The sequence below is a fragment of the Callithrix jacchus genome, chromosome 1, assembly GCF_049354715.1.
Source record: "Callithrix jacchus isolate 240 chromosome 1, calJac240_pri, whole genome shotgun sequence".
Taxonomy (NCBI): Eukaryota; Metazoa; Chordata; class Mammalia; order Primates; family Cebidae; genus Callithrix; species Callithrix jacchus.
In genome coordinates this window covers 126,265,554-126,286,148 of record NC_133502.1, presented here as the reverse complement: position 1 = coordinate 126,286,148, position 20,595 = coordinate 126,265,554, and the positions used below count along the sequence as shown (strand labels likewise).

Below are 20,595 nucleotides of genomic sequence, written 5' to 3'. Positions count from 1 at the left end.
AAACCTGTTAAATTTTTCTGGAAAAAAAAAATATTTGGGAACCTCTGGTTGGGCTAAGTGAAGGCGCACAAGACAGATTCTTAGGCATCATTCTTTTTTAAGCTAGATTCTTTTATAAGAAGTCCTGGACACCAGGGGACATTGGACTGGCCACCAAGATTAATCATCCCATGGGGTCTCTTGGTACCTCATTCTTTCACTCATTCAGCCCTCTCCTCTCAGCCACACAGTAACCACAAGTAACCAGTGGCAGCACAGACTACAGAGCATTTACCAAATGCCCGTTATGTTCCAGGCACTATTCTAAGCTACAGAGATACAGCTGTAAGCGGAACAAAGATCTTCCCTCACAGAACTTACCCACAAGAATGAGAGAATGTGACCCACAATATAAATAATGGTGTCACATCAGTATCAGGGATCCAGGCCAGCCATACACTGATGACAACAGCAGCTGCCTCGTTTTGAATTCCATAACCCCACCCTATTCTGTACCAAGCACGGCTCACTCGGCTCTCAGCGGATTATCACAATCCTCACAGCCACCATATTAAGTCTCAGTTATCATAAGTCTCATCTTCCATTTGTGCAAACACAGAGAGGCAAAGCAAGTAGCTCAAAGCCACAGCACTGTGCAGGCAAGCACCAGTGTCTAAACCTGCTCTCCAACATCATATGGTAGAGGGAAAGCATATGTCATCACATATTCAGGGATTCTAGAATGCTGCAAAGAGAAGAATGAACAAGACATACTCAGTGGTAAAGACAGATACAGTATGATGTACCTCATGGTAAATAGAAAATAGAAGTCACTATGGAAACAAAGGAAGGGCATATAAACCAACCTCCAGGGATGTGGCAAGTGTGTTATCAGGGAATGCTTCCTGGAGGAGGTGATCCATAAACGAAGCTCTAAAGGAAAAATAGAATTACAAGTGTTAAAAATGTGAGGAGGGAAGAAGGTGTGCTGGGCAAAGGGAACATAAGTGCCCAGGCCTAGAGGGAAGCGGGTATTTGGTGTGGGTGGGATACAGTTTGGAAGAAGAAAAGGAGCCCACTGATGGATTTTACAATCACTCAGAAGTATTTACTTGACTTGGAGGGTTTGAGGTAGTCATCAAACAATGCTGCAGATGAAAATGCTCCTGAGCATCAATATCAGGAAGGTCACTTGTCACCAGCTTGAGATGGTGACAAGAATGCCATGAATATCCACCCTAGGCTTTTACACACAGCCCTCTGTAATTTACAAAGCAATTTCATGTACCCCAGCTCCTAAAGGTAATTGGCAGGGCCTGTCTGCAAGCTCAAGCCAGGGCTGTAGCCTCCATTCCACAGCCAGCCTGCCAGACCCAGTGGTTGGTTGGGTGACTGTCCTGGGAAAAACTAAAACCAAGACAGTTTCCAACACAGGTGACTTTGAAAGAACCTGGGGATGCCATCCTGGTCTCCACGCTGAGACAGTAAGAGTCTGGAATCAAGAAATGCTCTGGTTAATACTTCTTTCCTATTTTTCTTCCGGACTAGGTACACTTCAGAAATTACCTGTTTTTTCTGACCATGGAGTATAAGAAACTAAAGGAACTTATCTGTGGTTCTCAAGACGTCACGCCCTGTTGGGCTTATCAGAAGTAACTGCAAGTCTGTTTCAAACTTTACAGAGGCTAGCACTGAGATTCTGTGTCCCCACCTTGCCCAAGCCCTGTCCCCCTTTGCATGTTCATTTGCTGCCACCTTAAATTCTCCTTAAAGGATGTTAGTATCTGGCCAGGCGTGGTGGCTCACACCTGTAATCCCAGCACTTTGGGAGGCTGAGGTGGGCAGACCACCTCAGGTCAGGAGTTCAAGACCAGCCTGACCAAAATGGAGAAACCCTGTCTCTACTAAAAATACAAAATTAGCCAGGCATGGTGGTGCATGCCTGTAATCCCAGCTACTCAGGAGGCTGAGGCAGGAGAATCACTTGAACTCGGGAGGCAGAGGTGATGGTGAACTGAGATCATACCATTGCACTCCAGCCTGGGCAACAAGAGCGAAACTCCATCTCAAAAATAAAAATAAAAAGGATATTAGTATCTTTTGGCCTCTGTGACCAATGAGAATGTGGCATCTGAGGATGTGCTAGGAGGAGAATGTACCAAGGGCCACTGCCTTCATCATAAAATGGGCGCAGTGATATTACCTACCTCGGCTTATGAGGACTCAATAAGCCAATGCTTGAAAAGGATTTCAAAGGCATTCATGCCTGGCTGCCTGGCATACACCTGGATAATTGCCATTCTTAAGGGAAAAGTCAACAGTTTTGACTACTTAAAACTTTCAACATCTGTGTGTTAAATACCAATCATAATAACAACCAGAATTTTCAAACAAGAAGCTGGGAAAAATTCTGCAGTAAGTACTATATTCAAAAGGCTTACTTCCTTACCAAAAGTTCTTGCAACTTGGTAAGAAAAATACTAAAACCCCACAGTTGACCATTAAAGAAGAAACAGTCAGGCAGGAGGATCATGAGGTCAGGAGTTCAAGACCAGCCTGGCCAACATAGTAAAACCCCATCTCTACTAAAAATACCAAAACTTAGCCGGGTGTGGTGGTGGGCGCCCATAATCCCAGCTACTCAGGAGAATCGCTTGAACCCAGGAGTTGGAGGCTGCAGTGAGCCTAGATGGCCCCATTGCACTCCAGCCTGGACAACAGGGCGAGACTCTGTCAAAGGAGGAGGAGGAGGAGGAGGAGGAGGAGGAGGAGGAGGAGGAGGAGGAGGAGGAGGAGGAGGAGAAAAAACAGTTAATAACCTATTACTGAATGTTCATGTATCACCTCACCCCATCATCACATAACCCAATGAATTATACTATTATCAACCCCAACAGTGAAGTGACCGTGACAATGGGACCAAGATGTTTGCATTTTACAGCAGTGTTTATATTTCACAGCAGAGTCTGTAATGCACAATCTTCAAATGATGAGTTAAGGTTTTGATCCCCACCTCTTGAGCCATGGCATAATTCCTTCACCAGGTATCCAGAGGGAGCTGACATTTTCAATTCTACAGCACCAGCAAAATGAAATTTCCCATGTTCCTGTTGTTTTTGATGATGTCTGCTGACCTCTGGCTAATGCAATGTGATATATAGCCTAGAACTGCAAAAACGGAGACTCCTGAGGCTGCCTGGCTATGAATTAATGTGCTTTCCTTCACTGTGAGATGAAGCCATAGATTTGTCAGCACACTTAAAGCCAGAGGCCTCTCGGGAACCCAGGACCTCGAAGGGCTTGACATCTCTCTTACCCCAGATTATGGCTCATTCTAGAAAAATCTGAGCATGTTTTCTGGCTCAGCTCAGCCCCTTAGAGTCATACACTGTTGCTACTGAAGAGAATTTGGAGGATCAGTCTGTCTGTGTTTTTCAAATTATGCCCCTTTTAAGCCTTGAGGGTCACTCCAAGGCAGTTTGGGGATGGAACCAAAAGGATTGGATAGATCCAAAGTTCCACTTAAATCTTTGTATATATTGGTTTCCATTTGAAGAACAACTCCTACTGCTATAAAAAAATTGAAAACCCATGAGCTAGTCTAGCCCCTTTCAATTAAAGAAAAGAAAATAGAGGCTGGGCGTGGTGGCTCACATCTGTAATCCCAGCACTTTGGGAGGCTGAGGCAGGAGGATGGCTTGAGCCCAGGAGTTTGAGATCAGCCTGGACAACACAGTGAGACCCTGTCTCTACAAAACATTTACAAAATAGATGGGTGTGGTAGCATATGCCTACAGTCCCAGCTACTTGGGAGGAGGCTGAGGCTGGAGGATCACCTGAGCCTGGGAGGTTGAGGCTACAGTGAGTCATAATGGCACCACTGCAGCCTGGGTGACAGAGTGAGACTCTATCTCAAAAAAAATTAAAATTAAAATTAAATCAAGGCTGAGAGAGGAGAGCTGCAACTGTGACTCAGGTCTCCTGGCTCCAGAGCTCTTTCTCCACTGTCCTGGCTGTCCCCTTTACTCTCCCCACATTCAGGTTATGAGATCTGGTTGGCTGGTTTGACCATGGCTTTGAAATCAACATGCTTGCCAGGATCCTGAGCACCTCCTGACCACCTGGCATTTGCTAACAGTGTAAGCAAATAGGATGCTCAGTTCAGTTGCATGAGCCAGAAAGCACAAAATACTGTGTTTGGCTAAGATAACAGTTTATTTCTCTTGGATAGCAGAATATTTGAGGACAGTTTTTTAAAAAACAAAAGGGGAAAAAATTAATTTTATGTCTCTACAACCTGGGCGGTGCAAAATAGATATGACAATTACACAAAACTTTTAGGAACCCAAGCTCCTTCCAGTCCATCACTCTGTCATCCCAGGGGTGTGCTGCTCATCCTCGTATTCCAAGTTAGCAACCAGAGCTCCAACCATCATATCCACATTCCAGGAAGCAGAATAGAGGACAACAAATAAAAGGAGACAGGGTTTCACTCTGTCACCCAGGCTGAAGTTGCAGTGGTGCCATCATGGCTCACTGCAGCCTTGGCCTCCTGGGCTCAAGCAATCCTCCCACCCCAGCCTCCCAAGTACCTGGGACTGCAGGTACATGCCACTACACTCAGCTTATTTTTGTACTTTTTGTAGAGACAAGGTCTTACCAAGTTGCCCAGAGCAGTCTCAAATTCCTGGCCTCAAGTGTTCCTCCCACCACGGTCTCCCGAAGTGCTGGGATTATAGGCGAGAACCATAATGTCCAGCCAAGAGAAGATTCTTGACCAAGGTCTCATACTCAAAAGTCCTGGCCAACATCTCACTGAAACTTATGAGAGACCAGGAGGCAAAACTGTCCAGCCAAGCTGCTCCCAAATTCCTGACCCAGAGAAACTGAGAGACTATTTTTGTTTCAAGCCACTAAGTTTCAGGGCCATTTATTATGCAACCACTCATCTAGTTTATGGTGTGTGTCCTCCAGGGGGACTGCATTTTAAGAGGGACGCAGAGAGGCTGCCCATGGAGCAGAAAAAGCCGTAGGCTGAAAGTCAGGAGATCTGGGCCTGGTCTTACTTCTATCTCGTAAAAGCTCACACCTGTAATGCCAGCATTTTGCGAGGCCGAGGAGGGCAGATCACGAGGTCAGGAGTTCAGGACCTAACATGGTGAAACATGGCATGGCCTAACATGGTGAAACCCTATCTCTACAAAAAACACAAAATTAGGCCATGTGCGGTGGCTCAAGCCTGTAATCCCAGCACTTTGGGAGGCCGAGAAGGGTGGATCACGAGGTCGAGAGATCGAGACCAACCTGGTCAACATGGTGAAACCCCGTCTCTACTAAAAATACAAAAAATTAGCTGGGCGTGGTGGCGTGTGCCTGTAATCCCAGCTACTCAGGAGGCTGAGGCAGGAGAATTGCCTGAACCCAGGAGGCAGAGGTTGCAGTGAGCCGAGATCACGCCATTGCACTCCAGCCTGGGTAACAAGAGCGAAACTCCATCTCAAAAAAAAAAAAAAAAAAACACAAAATTAGCCAGGCATGGTGGCGCGCACCTATAATCCCAGCTACTGAGGACGCTGAGGCAGAAGAATCACTTGATCCTGGGAGGTGGAGGTTGCAGTGAGCCAAGATCATGCCATTGCACTCCAGCCTGGGTGACAGAGTGAGACTCTTTCTCAAAAAAAAAAAAAGCTATTTAGCCCTGAAAGACACGCTTCAGGGCTCTGAACTTCAGTTCTTAACATCGTAAACATGTTTTGTTGTTGTTGTTGTTGTTTTGAGATGGAGTCTTGCTCTATCGCCAGGCTGGAGTATAGTGGCGCAACCTCAGCCCACTGCAACCTCCACCTCCTGGGTTCAAGCGATTCTTCCACCTCAGCCTCCCAAGTAGCTGGGACCACAGGCACATGCCACCATGCTTGGCTATTTTTTGTATTTTTAGTAGAGACAGGGTTTCACCATGTTGGCCAGGATGGTCTCAATCTCTTGACCTCGTGATCTGCCCGCCTCAGCCTCCCGAAGTGCTGGGATTACAGGCATGAGCCACCGCACCCGGCCTGTAAACACATTTTTAAGGGAAGGGGCAGGTGTCGAACTAGACGTCCTCTCGGATCTCTTCTAACTTTCATTTTTTTTTTAATTGCATTTTAGGTTTTTGGGTACATGTGATGAACATGCAAGACTGTTGGATAGGTACACATGTGGCAGTGTGATGTGCTGCCTTCCTCCCCATAACCTATATCTGGCATTTCTCCCCATGGTATCTCTCCCCAGCTACCCACCCCCCATTGTCCCTCCCCTATTTCCCCCCAACAGACCCCAGTGTGTAGTGCTCCCCTCCCTGTGTCCATGTGTTCTCATTGTTCAACACCCGCCTATGAGTGAGAACATGCGGTGTTTGATTTTCTGCTCTTGTGTCAGTTTGCTGAGAATGATGGTTTCCAGGTTCATCCATGTCCCTACAAAGGACACAAACTCATCGTTTTTGATGGCTGCATAATATTCCAGGGTGTATATGTGCCACGTTTTCCCTGTTCAGTCTATCATCAATGGGCATTTGGGTTGGTTCCAGGTCTTTACAATTGTAAACTGTGCTGCAATGAACATTCATGTGCATGTGTCCTTATAGTAGAACGATTTATAATCCTTTGGGTATATACCCAGTATTGGGATTGCTGGGTCAAATGGAATTTCTATTTCTAGGTCTTTGACGAATCGCCACACTGTCTTTCATGTTCTAACTGTTGGAAGAGAGAAAGCAGGAGCAGAGCCCGGCAGCCTTGGCCAGGCCAGCAGCTACTTTCTCCCCAGCTCGCAGGCTGCAGCCGACGCTGAGGGAGGAAAGGAGGCCCTAGGCCCTCTCCTCGATTGAACCCAGGCTCTCCACCTCCAGAGTCAGCCTATTTGCCTTTCAATTTGGTCGGTGGAAGTCTCTGGGAAGAGGTTGTACAAGTCACAATCCAACCCCTCTGGAAAAGACTCGAGGCTTAACTCCTAAGCAGCAATAGAAAAGGAAAGCTACAATCTTGAAATCAGCGGCTCTCAACCAGAGACAACTTCCGGCTCTCCTCGCCAGACATTTGACATTGGACAATGTTTGGAGACACTTTGGGTTGTCACAACTGGCAGGGTAGGTGCTACTGGCATCTCCACTGCTAAGCTCCTTCGCTTGCTCACTCTCTCATCCACACCCATATACCCTCACATACCCCGAGACGCTTGTCTCTGGGTCTGCCTCTGCGGATGCTTGCCCCAGTTTCCCAGCAGCGCTGGTGGATCTGGGGGTTAGGGATCTAGACCATCAAGGAGACGACCAGACTGAAACCTGGAGTGGAATCACCTAGAGGCAGAGCCTGGTTTTGTGGGCCTGAAACATACATACTTCCAGGGAGTCTCACATAGAAATATGCATGAACACGGCGTTGGGGTGACAAAAGCTTTAGTGTTACCAGCTTTGGGGTAAATCGATTCTCTGGAACTTTGGGGGGTTTTTTCCCCTCTTTTATTTTTTTTTTATTGCATTTTAGGTTTTGGGGTACATGTGCGGAACATGCAAGACATCTGCATAGGTACACACATGGCAGTGTTTTGCTGCCTTCCTCCCCTTCACCCACATTTGGCATTTCTCCCCAGGCTATCCCTCCCCAGCCCCCCCCCCCCGCTGACCCTCCCCTCTTCCCCCCAATAGACCCCAGTGTTTGGTACTCCCTTCCCTGTGTCCTTTGGTTTTAAGGAGGCCCCGCAAAGCGCAGAGCTTTCCCCTGGGGGCGCGTTTCTGCAGCCCGCAGTCAACACGGTCTGTTCGCCTGGAAACATCACTGCGGCGAAGACAGGCAGGCACGCGATTACTGTCTCCTGCCTGCGCCGGAGGCAAAAGCTGCCCTGGCCGCCCCCGCCGCGGCCCTGCGCCCCGCGCCGCCAGCCCCGCAGTGCCACAACCACGCGCCTCCGAGTCCCACAGCCCCAGCCCGCAGCCCCGCGCCCCTCAGCCCACTGTGCTCTCGTCCAGCAGCACTGCCGCCTGGTGGACGCCCAGGAGGCAACACCATCCACGACTCCGTGGGGAGAGGAAAATCAGAAGCTTTGCCTCTAGACCCCTCCTGGATTCTGCCCGACATGTTTCTTTTTGCGGATTTAAATTTGTATCCTTTTGTTACAATAAAGTCACAAGTATAGTGCTTTCCAGAGTTCTCTAAGTCATTCTAATGAATTATCAAACCTGGGGCTTTGTGTGAACCCCCCAAATTAGTAGCCAGCTGGTGTGTCGTGAGTTTGAAGGAATACCGCCAAACTTGCAGCTAATGTCTGACGTGAGGGAAGTCTTGTGAGGACTCTCCTTTCAAACTCTATAGTTGGCCGAACTCTTAACAACAGCAGTGCACCAATTTAGCAAGTATTCTGGGAAAAACAAATAAATACATCAATTCCTTTAACCAAAGCCTGCCTGGTTGTAGAGTGGAATGAAGAGTCTAGGCTAGAATCTAGTGGATTAGGAGCCTGAACTTTGCAGAAAGACGGCCCCACAGATGGAGCTGGGAATTACTACTTTATGGTTGAGGTGGGCATGTTACTTAAATCCCTGCACCTCAGTTTCCCCATCTGTAAAACATACTTACATCAAAGGTGTGTTGAGAGGGTGACATTAAATCAGATATGTAAAGCGCAGAGGAAGCATTCCACACACCGTCACTGTTGTGGTTATTGCTATTATTGCTTCTGGCTTTGTTGTTGGTGTAATTTCTTTGTTTACCTACTGCTACACGAATTACTATTTTGCCTTGTTCAAAATAGTACTTGAGTGACTCAGATAAAAGTAAGATAGCTTGATACAATAAACTGCCAAGAAGTAGGAAATAAGCATTGATAGTTGGCAGTAGGTATAGTTGGCAAGAAGGATAGTTGGCAGTAGCTGCTGAAAGGGAAGTGGAGGTCCTTTCTGTGTGGTCTCTGGGAGGCTGGATCTGGATGAGAGAAAGGTTGCAAGATTGAGTCTGGCTAAGATTGGGAGAGCTGCCACTTGAGACATGATGTCTTTATATCGGAAGTAGGGATAATCCTGTGGGGGCCAAGAGGTGAGAACAACAACTCTCCTGGTCTGGAGAGCCAGGCCCTGTGTCTCTGGACTAACCCATCCGTCTTTATGTCTTCCATAGATTTCTATTTGGTAAGCAGAGTGGTCATTAACAGAGGTGTGTACTGTGCTGTAAAGAGCTGGGGGAGAGAGAAAAGGTGGGATTTGGTTTTGGGAAACTTCAATCTCCCTATCCTTTCCTTTCTTTTGGTCATCTCAGTATTGCCAAGTCTCTCCAGACGCTCTTTTCCATTTTCTACTGACTCGTTACTTGAGAACTAAGATATTTACTGATAAAGGTACTAGACATTGCCCTTCCAAGATCTGTATTTTTATGAGAGGGAGGAGTTTCTTTATGAGCAAAAGAATGAAACTGTAGTGTTAAGATATGGTGATAAACTTCACTGATAAACAAAAAGTGAAACTTAGAACATTAACCTCACAAGGCCAGGTGTGGTGGCTCATGCCCATAATCCCAGCACTTTTGGGGGCTGAGGTAGAGGACCCCTTGAGGGCAGGAGTTTGAAACCAGCCTGGGCAACATGGTGAGATTCTGTTTCTACAAAAAATACACAAATTAGCCAGGTGTGGTGGTACACCCATGTGGTCCCAGCTGTCCCAGCTACTTGGGAGGCTGATGCGGGAGGATTGCTTGAGCCCGGGAGGCGGAAGTTGCAGTGAGCTGTGATTGTGCCACTGCATTCAAGCCTGGGCGATGGAGTGAGACCTTATCAAAAATAAATAAATAAATAAAAAGTAACCCTACAAGACAATAAAACTCCTATCCCCAAACCCTCCAGTCAAATCTTAGAGAACTACTACTTGAGAAGTTGTTACTTAACTCTCTGGAGTCCACAGTTAGGAGCAGAGTCCTGAATCAGATGCTCATACCTGAATCATGGCTCTGACACTGACAAGCAGGTCCCTGAGCCTTTCTGTGTCTTAGTTTTTTATCTGTAAGATGGAGATAACAATATTGACTATCTCATAGGGTTGTTGGGAGGAATAAATGGCTTTCTAATGTAAAATATATTGGCTGGGCACAGTGGCTCGTGCCTGTCATCCCAGCACTTTGAGTGGCTGAGGCAGGTGGATCATGAGGTCAGGAGTTCGAGACCAGGATGGCCAACATGGTGAAACCCCGTATCTACTAAAAATACAAAAGTAAGTCAGGTGTGGTGGTGGGTGCCTGTAATCCCAGCTACTTGGGAGACTGAGGCAGGAGAATTGTTTGACTCTGGAGGCAGAGGTTGCAGTGAGGCAAGATCGTACCACTGCACTCCAACCTGGGTGACAGAGCAAGACTCCATCTCAAAAAAAAAGCCATTATATTTTGGTGGCTGGTGGTGTTTTAATTTTTAAAAAATCAAACAAATAAAAACACTGTACTAGGGCCGTTTAGTCTTTTGATCACGTAATACTTGGATTGCACAAGTTGACCACTGGCATCTTAGGGTCTCTCAGAGTTTTAACCCATGGGCCAGGATAAAAACAGATAAAAATGTGGAAAACAATGTCTTTTTGTGATTCACCAAGGCTGATTAGCAGTGGAAATGTGCATGGAACTGATCCTGTTTGGTTAAATAATGAAAACCAACATTCTTTTGCATTTGGTCATAATATATTTGAGGTACTCAGAATGAGCAGTTTCTGGTTTGATGGTGTAGGTCTAGATTTCCCTAGCCTTCTCTTTGAACTTGACCTTTAACCGCTGGATCTTGAACCAGAAAACAGTTGAAAGAGCATAGTGGAGAGAGCGTGGGGTCAAGCATTAAGACTTTTGCGAGCCTCAGTTTCTACATCTCTAAAATGAACACTATAAAACTTCCTTCACAGGGCTGTTAGAACTAAATGAGATGATGCATTTGGAATGTTTTGGAAATAATTAAGGGTAGTGCAAGTGTCTATTATTGTTTTGCTTTTGAAATATATTGATTCATGTCATTGCTCCTAGGAGGCCCAGACGGGTTCAAACCCTTGCCCAAGATGAAATAGAGGACGTGACATGCCTTAGGGCTACTGTTGGCTGAGCTTAGCAATCACATCCCACCCTCGTCCAGCATGTGGGCCTGCTTGCCTTCTGATCAGGAGCAGACATCTGTCTTCAGTCTGTGAGTTTTCTGTCTGCTTGGCTGAACTGTAAGGATCTGTGTTATGTGTTTGATTAGGTTCCATTCTGTGTTCAATCACTGATTAATTTTGTGATCAATTAAGTCATGGAGGTCCAGTCCATTGTGATCAATTAAGTCATGGATTGGGCAGCTCTGGTTCTACCTGTCTCAAAGAGAATTTGGACATAAAGACAAAATAAAGACAACTAAAGGATTGAAAGTAAAAGTACTCCTGGTTAGGTTTTTCCAGTCTGGAAGCAAGGTAGCATCATGATTGGGTACACAGACTCCTGGGTCACTGATTGCAGGTCCCTTGGCACTCTGGGCCTCACTTTTCTCATCTGTAACTTGAGAATAACAATAGTAAACTGTAAGGATGAAGTGACTTGATCATGTGAAGGGCCTCATTATAGTTCCTGGTCTGGGTCAGTACTCTGCAGGTGTTAGCCGCTATGGAGTAGGACATACCCTGTATTCCCCCTTTCAATGCAAGATTCTTGCAGGAGATTTCTTGCAGAGATGTTTGGGACCCTTTGGTTCTTGTTTTTCTGTAGTATTTTCCTTTCACTGGGAAGTGGAAAATCAGTCAAGCACTACCAATCTTTGTTAAAAAGTGTGGAAAAACAGTGTTTAAAGATAAATCCCCTAAATATAACCCTTCCCTGACCATCTTTTCCTAAAGTCTCAAAAGCAGGTTTGTATTTATATGGACCTACAGGGAAAAAGGGCCTTGTGTTTAGTTAATACATACAATAATTTATTCTGTGCTAGTTGCACCATGACAATTGAAATCTCCTCTCATGTTCTAGGACAGATGGACAATGTCATGCTACTAGGTTGATCAATTAGTTCTACTTTTTGTTTATAAAAAGTGCTGCAAGAGGCACTGTCTATCCTCTGACCTACTCTGTACAAGTTTAGTGTACACAGGCAGCTTCCCATTTTGCAGAGTGGGAGCCTAAGACTCTGAGGTACATTTATCGGCCATTTTCGCCACGAGCACTGATAATGATTGCATTATTTTGAGACTAGTAAGGACAATTCTGGACACTTCTTGCTGGATAGAAATTCTACTTGAAGGAACTTGGGAAGGCTTCCTAGGAAAGCACGCTGGCCAAGGCCTGGTTTGGGAGGGCTCAGTGGATGTTCATTATGATTGTTTGCAAGAAAATTCAATTGATGTAACACTTTGAACATGCCACCCTAAGAATACGAATGTTGACCCCAGACACTTGGCGTCTCAGCTCTTTGCTGGAGCTGGGCCTTCTTGCTGAGTCCAGAAGGAAAGAAAACAGAGCCAGGTGAGCAGGGTACCAGGTGCTCCGGGTCTGCATGGCTGCTGGCTGTGGGGCAGGGTTAAGGCATGTGCCTTGGGAGATTTGTGCCTGATGCAACAATGAGGTTTCCAAGAAAGCTTTCCATTTCTCTATCATTGTTCATAAAGAAAAGAAAGATTTTTTTTCCAACACACAGGTAGAATTTGTCCAGCAGAACTCAACACCCTGGGCCAAAGAGGAGGGAAAGAATATCCTAGTGATTTCTTATTGTCTTATTGGTGATTGCAGTTGCGGTTCTGAGAGTGGCATTGCCTGGGATATAGCATAGCACAACATTTTAGGAAGTGGTGGGAACATTTGGTATTAGCCTTGGCATTCAGATCCAGGAGCTGTGTCAACATTGGGGTGGTGACATTCTCTTACCTGTTCACTTAACAAGCTTCCTTACTACCCAATTTACTCCTCATACTTTCCAGAAGAGATGCTATTTTCTGAGAGAATGTTTTGAAACATCTGAGAATCCAGTGGTAGAAGCTGCGGTGGGCTGCCCAGATCCCTGCTTCAAGACCAAGGTACCCATTGTCCCAGCTGCCCAGGGAGAGTCAGCTGATGAAGACCCACAGCTGGACTTTCTCTGGAACCAGCCCAGGCAGAAGGAAGTGGCCTTACCCAATCTTACTCCCGTTCCTCTGGGCGACCCTGCAGTCAATTAGCTGACTTAGGAATGGAAAAGCTGGGCTCCCTTGCTCTAACTTGGGAGAGCTCAGAAGGGCATCCCACCTCCAGAGCTCCCCAAGGGAAGGAGGAAGCCTCTGTTACAACTGCACCACACTTCAGCTCCCTCTTCCTGCTTTCCCCTCTCCCTGCCAGGGGTGTTCCCAGGTGTTCCCCAGATTGCTCTCAACCACAAGTTCTGACACAGGGTCTGGTTCCAGGGAATTTGATGTAAAGTAAGTCCCTTCGTGCCATGATTTGGGATGAAGCAGTGTCTCTGACATTTTCTATCTTTTCTGGAAATGCTCCCTTGTCATGTTTTTCCAGCCATGATCTTGGGGGTAGGGACTTTTTAACCTATCTAGGTCAAAATTGTTTACATGCATACATCTACATGTCATGCAGATGGAAAATCTGAAACAACACCCTCTGAAGTGTTTTCACAAGTTATGGTAGGAAAGGAAGTGAAGAGTGAACATTTATTTCTAACTAAATAAACTTCCATATTGTTTAAATAGTATAATGAAAATGAATTACTATATCACCTGTATAATTACTATTGTTTCTTACATTTTGGCCTATTTTAGAATCTGAGGGTGGTGATCATCCCACCAAGCCATGTGTTCACTGTCCCCAACCTTGTCCTTTCTTCCTCCCCACCTCCCTCTCATTCTGTGGAGGCTCGGTGCAGCTGGGCCCAAGTGTTGAGGCAATGGTGGGGTGACAGGTGGGGAAGTAAGGATGATCCCCAACCACAGGGATTGGGAGTCACTTCTGCTACTCATGTATTGAGGTGAGTGAAAGCAAAACAATAATCTGTACCCCATGCCATGATGAACTGATGAAACCTGCCTATCACAGTATTAGAGGAAGTGCTTCCTATTTTGTTATAGTAAATAAGAAGGGCTTCCCTTCTTCCCGCTGAACTCTGTGTAGAAGCATGAGAATTTAGTGCAAAGCGAGCACTGCGATGTGGCTCTGTCTTTCTGGATCTCTCATAGTCCAGAAGACCATGTCTGGTCCCTGATCCACTGATGAGGGATGGTTAGGAGGAGGGGCCTGGGGATGGCTGCCTTTCTCCGTGAAAATTGGTTTCAGTGTTTAGGAACTAGGGTCCCTTGCCCTAACAGCTGAGAAGGGCATCCCACTTCCAGAGCTCCCCAAGGGAAGGAGGAAGCCTCCCTTTGGCTTCCTCTGATTTGGTTTTGGAACTTATGTGTAATTCAAGGTATCAAGGTCTGACCCTTTTCATTTGGGGCAAAGACAAGCTGTTTTCACTTTGCAGAGTAGGAGAGGGGTGAACTTTCATACTCACTCTCTCTCCCACTATTCTGTGAGTGTCAGTCTTCTGTTTCTCTCTTCCAAGTAGCACTGATTACTCAGAGCACAAGATGTGAAAGGACAAGCAGGCGACAGACATCAAATCTGTTACAATCACTTGACAATTGAACAGTTAATTCCCCAAATGGAAGCCTAGATCCTATACTTTGTTCTAAGAAAAGTTACCCTCCATGCTCATGCCTCAGTTTACTCATGTGAAGCATTAAAGTTACAGCACTGAACAGAGGCTAGAGGGGGTGGGTGTCTGCTAAATGGGACCCGGGGCTTTCTGATCTGTCCTGCCTCCCTCATGGGGCTGTTCAAGGCTCAGTTGGGTTAATGAATGTGGCTATATAAAGCAGAATGTTTGTAAATATAAGACAGTCATTAATTTAAAGCAAATATATGGTTTACTTGCTTTAAATAAGCTCTTCAAATAAACATCTTCCTGGAGATCAAATGCTAAAGTGCACATTACCATGATTGATAGATGTGGATATAAAGAGACGACTTTGTCCTGGGGCACTGTTTTCCAAAATGTGTTCCGAAGAACCCTAAGCACAAAAGATGTTGGGGGGTGTGTGTGTATGTGTGTGTGTGTGTGTGTGTGTGTGTGTGTATTTATGTGATTGATGAGTTTGGGAAGCAATGCATACCAATTTGGGAGAAGGAGGCTATGAATGTGAATTCTTATAGAGGAGAGAATAAATAATAAATTATGCAGTTATTAAAACAACAATAAATGCCACAAACATGACAAAATCTAGATAATATATTTTTCCTCATTAATTGTTTGACATATTTCTATAATACTCTTCCTTCTGTGTTTTACAGCTATACGCTCTTTGTTTACCTCTTCATATGACAGCAATTTTGAAATCTTTTCTACAAAGAGGCTAGAAAGATAATTTAGTCTTTCCCTAACATGATTGATGAAGATTTGTTTTTTTATTATTAATAATTAATAAGAAAATATTAGCTTCGTTACTTGTTATTGGTACTATCATGTGATGTTTTAGGATTGTTGACAAATTTCGGCCATCTATCAAGCTTCCTTCATATGTGAGCTGTGAGATTTCACAATGTTCTTAGTTTTCTGGTGCAGTAATTTATCTGACCTATTCTTTAAACTGATGATCCTCATTAACCAGGCTTTGAAAGGGCCCCATCTAGAGACGGGCATTGACATTTAGGCTTTATTCCCATCAAGGTAAATTTGCCCCTGTACAAAACCTCTTCTCCTACCCCTCAAGTATTTATTCAGAGAAATTTCAAACCTAAGGAAAAGTTGGAAGACTAGTACAATGAACACTTGTATACTTCTCACCAATAGACATTTTTCTACATTTGTTTTACCTCTTTCTCAATCTCCACCTTTCCTCCTCTCCTGTCTACACACATGCACCCCGGAAACACATCACACACCACACACACACCACACAAAAACTTGAGTTCAGGCTATATTTTCTAGGAATTAGGTCAATTTTGTACATACCCATAATACTATTATCATGTCTTATAAATTTAACATAGATATTATAATGTTATCTAATAAATACTCCATATACTATATTCTTATTTACTAATTGGTATTGAAAGGTCCCTCCCCTCCCCTCCCTTCTCTTCCCTTCCCTTCTCTTCCTTTGTTTTTCCTTTTCTTTTCCTTCACTTTATCTCCTTGCCTTATCCTGTCTATTAACCTGTACTTTTTGGTTCACAGTGCCCCATGATCATATTGTTCTGTTTTACCCTCAGAGCTGGAATCAGCCATTCTCTCCAAGGAACCCTGGTTCAAGGATCCTTGTCAAAAACCAAACACCTATTCACATGTGGCAGATGTTGGGACATTATACTGTGAGGTGAACACCATCCTGTTACCTCTGGATCCTGTGACCCTCTCCCCACTTTGTGAGCCAAGTCCTTGGGCTGCTACCTAAGTATCAGGAAGGCCATTGATGCTGGTGACAGCTGGAGACTTTTTGTCAGATATTTGAGAGATGCAATTTGTCCCGTGGAAAAAACCCCAGTCTGCACACTGCAGCCTTTTCTTATGTACTCCTCCTGTGGTTGGGGAGGGGGTGAGAAGAGAGTAGACCACAGAAACAGCCTGTAGCAAAGGAAGAAGAAATTTCTGGAAGTTTTTTGTATTTAAATACTACTACTCCCTGTCCAACGCCCAAGTCATTGTTTAAGGTCCAACCCAGTGTCATCTCTTAAAACACCAGTATCACGTGTTTAGATAGCTGGGAAGTCAGTCTCCATGTGCGTCTCTGGACCCTATGGTGGGAGCCTATGAAGAACAACCGGAAGCTCTGCCAGGGCCTTCAGCTATGGGTTTGGACTTTGTCCAGAAAGAGCAAAAATTTTCCCCTTACAACCTCTGGGAGGACACCCTTGGAGACCTGAAAACACATCCTAAGCTATGGAGAATCAGCAGGTCTGGACCCTGAGGGGCAGCCAGGGGTGACAATCAGGGTGCGTTACTCAGACTTGCTTTCTGGCGTCACTTCAGAGGCATTAATAAGTTTCTTTCAAGAACTGTTCTTTGAAAGAACTCCTGGAGTGGAGCTGATTCTGTAAACCTGATGCTATCTGGAAACTGGTGGAGGACCAAACAAGCAGCGTGAGGAGGCCAGGAACCCCGGGGATGGACCAGGTATTTGTTGGAGTGTCCAGGAGAGGCCTCAAGGAGATGTGATGAAGTGGGACTGGACGTGACCACTACTGAGAGCTTCCAGTGGGGGTGGGGGAACAGGGCTATTCTAGCCAGGCTGAGCTGCGGCCCCTTTAAGAGGGTGTGGTGCTTCAGCCTTGAGGCGAGTGCCTGTCAGCGTCTGCATGCCCCTACAAAAGCCCACACAGGCCCAGCCGGGGGGAAATCAGCTGCGATGGCCCCAACCCCAGCCCCGCCTGGCCCAGCCAGAGGGAAGTCGGCGTAGGTGGCGGCGCCCCGTGTGGCCCGCCCCGGCCACAGGAAAGTCAGCAGTGGTGACTGCGGCCTTGGCCCAGCCGGGCTGGAGGGAAGTCAGCGGAGGCAGCGGCAGCCCTGGCTGGCCCAGCCCGGCCACAGGGAAGTCAGCGGCGGCGATGGCGGGCCCCAACCGGGCCAAAGGGAAGTCTCTACTAAAAAATACAAAAAATTAGCTGAGCATGGTGGCGGGTGCCTGTAATCCCAGATACTCAGGAGACTGACACAGGAGAATTGCTTGAACCCGGGAGGCAGAGGTTGCAGCGTGCCAACATGACGCCATTGCACTCCACCCTGGGCAACAAAATCGAAACTCTGTCTCAAAAAAATAAAATAATAGAAAATAAAACTGCCATGTTTGTGCACAATGGCTGATCATAGCTTCAGGTGGGATGGATACTGGTTTTACCGACCTTGTCCTTTACGTCTGATTCTGGAAGAGTCAAGATGCCCCTTGTTCGGCAGTAGAGGGGAAGAGTTTTGTGGGGGAGAGGGGACCACATCAGCAGCAATCATCAACCAACCAGTGGGATCTACTTAGTGGTGAGTGGACTGGCTGTTTAATTGGTAAGAGTCACCAGCGCGACCACACTATAGCACGGCCACATGGGTTCCTGTAGAGATGGCCTCAGTTTCCAAAATTCCCCCCAGATGTTTGCTTCTTGCCCAATCGAGAGGAGATCTTGAGACTCCCAAGTGGAAGTCATGAGGTGGCACCTTGCCAGGCTGTGTAGACGGACTGAATGGATGGATATATGAAGTGGGGGTGGGGGTCAAGGGGCTATTACTGCTCTTTGGAAATATTTACCTCTTGTAGATCCTGCCTTAATGGTTTTCTGACATCCTAGTTCTAGCAAACCCTGCACAAAGTGGGTATCAGAGTTAAAACTGTGTGGAGACAAAATAATGAGAATGGTTTGTTAAAGACAATGAAGTATTGCATAATGTCTGCATTTTACCACTGACTTGAGTGCATCCTTAGAAAAACTTAATGTAACAAAAAACCCAGGAAATTTTTGGAAATCGTATGCTGTCTAGCAACTCTGTATGAATCCTTATGCAGTTTTATGAGTTATGTAAAATGCTATAAAAATAGGAAATTATCCTCTAGTCCCCTGGTAGATGCACAGACCACACACTCACAGCTCTAGAATGAACACACAACTATCACATTTCCTGAATAAATTCACACGGTTCAGATTACACAAACTCAAACATCCAGATGCCTGAATAATACATCCACAATATACTCACAGATCCAAATACAAAGGTACACAAGCCTCCATCATGAAAACTATATTCTGTCCATATTCTCAGATTACATACATATACCTTGTAACACCCAAATACACTCAGCCATCCCTCTGCCTCCAAATTCCTCATACCAAAAATGTACACCAAAATTCTTATCTAGACACTGTGAGTATACATAAAACTCCTCTACTCTGAATACATACAAAACAGTAAAGCATGTAACATTACCTGTTTTTTCAAATGTATGCACACATATTCACAATATCTCACAGTACCGTCAAAATACACAGAACCACCCCCACGAAAATACACACACACACACACACACACACACACCCTGAAACCCCATTCTTTGATTCCGACATTCAATAATTTATTTATTTATTTTATTTTTTTGAGACAGAGTCTCGCTCTGTCACTCAGGCTGGAGTGCAGTGGCTCAATCTTGGCTCACTGCAACCTCTGCCTCTCCGGTTCAAGTGATTCTCCTGCCTCAGCCTCCCAGGTAGCTTGGACTACAGGTGTGCAACCCCATGCCTGGCTAATTTTTGTATTTTTAGTAGAGACAGGTTTTTACCATGTTGGCCAGTTTGGTCTTGAACTCCTTACCTCAGGTGATCTGCCCACCTCAGCCTCCCAAAGTGCTGGGATTACAGGCGTGAGCCACCGCACCCAGCCCAGTTATGACCTTCTTTAATCTACAATCTCCACACAGACACCACCAACCCACACATGTGAATATATATTAAATTCTCACCAGTTAAATACATATCAAATTGCAAACTAAGAAGTCATATAAACACATTTTTCACATACACACAACCACCCCACGTACCTCATACCCCAAAGTCCAAAACAAATCTTTCTTACATTCTCAGGTACACACACTGACCCAACTGCCCAAGAAGACACACACACGTCTCAGTAAATTTTAGATATAATGCATGTGTAGCCTACAATTTACAAATAATATACCCTACTTTTTATTATAAATTCCACGTAAGTGATTCTCATAGAAGCTTTTGTTGACTTTGGCCACACTCTTGCATCCACAACCAACTTGTGCTACCAAGTGAACAGACTACGACTAAAGACCTGTTCATAGACTTTGCAGCCACTCATTATCATTGACAAATGAGCGTATTGGAGCATGCATGCTGGGTGATCATTCTGATTAAGTCAACAAGCTTCACAACTCACTCAATGAGGATATCTGTGACAGGAGTTTCTTCTTTGCTGAACCATGACATAGTTTCAACTGCTGAGGTTTTCCTCAAGCTCTTGTATTGTTCTAAATGTGAGGGGCACAGAAGAGACACACTGCGGTTCCCACCACATTGTTAAACCTCCTCCCTCAGGTTGTGGTGAGCCGAGATCGGGCCATTGCACTCCAGCCTGGGTAACGAGCAAAACTCCATCTCAAAAAAAAAAAAAAAAGAAAGAAAAGAAAAAAAGAATTAACATACTTAACATCAATTCTATACAATTTTTCCCCCAGAAAACAGAAGAAAAGGGAATACTTCCCAGTTTATTATGTGAGGATATGATTTCCCTGACACAAAAATTGGACAAAGTATAGAAAAAGAAATCACAAGCTATCCACAATTTCTGGCAGAATAATCAATATAAAAAAACACATTCCAACTTATGAGGCCAGGGTTATCCTGATACCTAAACCAGAAATAGTACCAAAAGGAAAGAAGAAAGAAAGAAGGAAAGAAAGAAAGAAGGAAGGAAGGAAGGAAGGAAGGAAGGAAAGAAAGAAAAGAGGAAAAGAAAGATACCCTTCATAAATATGATACAAAAATCCTTAACACGATATTACCAAATATAAATAATTTAAAAGTATATACCACAATCAAGTGGAATTTATTCCACAGATGCAAGGCTCGTTCAATATTCAAG

General features: G+C 45.2%; 1 protein-coding gene across 1 annotated transcript in view; it reads right to left on the bottom strand.

The window, feature by feature from the left end:
• Window positions 1–7,672: 7,672 nt before the first annotated feature.
• The window catches only part of LOC144582210 (uncharacterized), a 34,410-nt gene continuing 21,487 nt past the window's right edge, over window positions 7,673–20,595 (bottom strand). Inside the window, exon 4 of the mRNA XM_078370132.1 lies at window positions 7,673–20,108. Coding sequence (XP_078226258.1) covers window positions 19,945–20,108 — 164 coding nt within the window. The 3' untranslated portion in view covers window positions 7,673–19,944. The remainder of the gene's footprint in view (window positions 20,109–20,595) is intronic.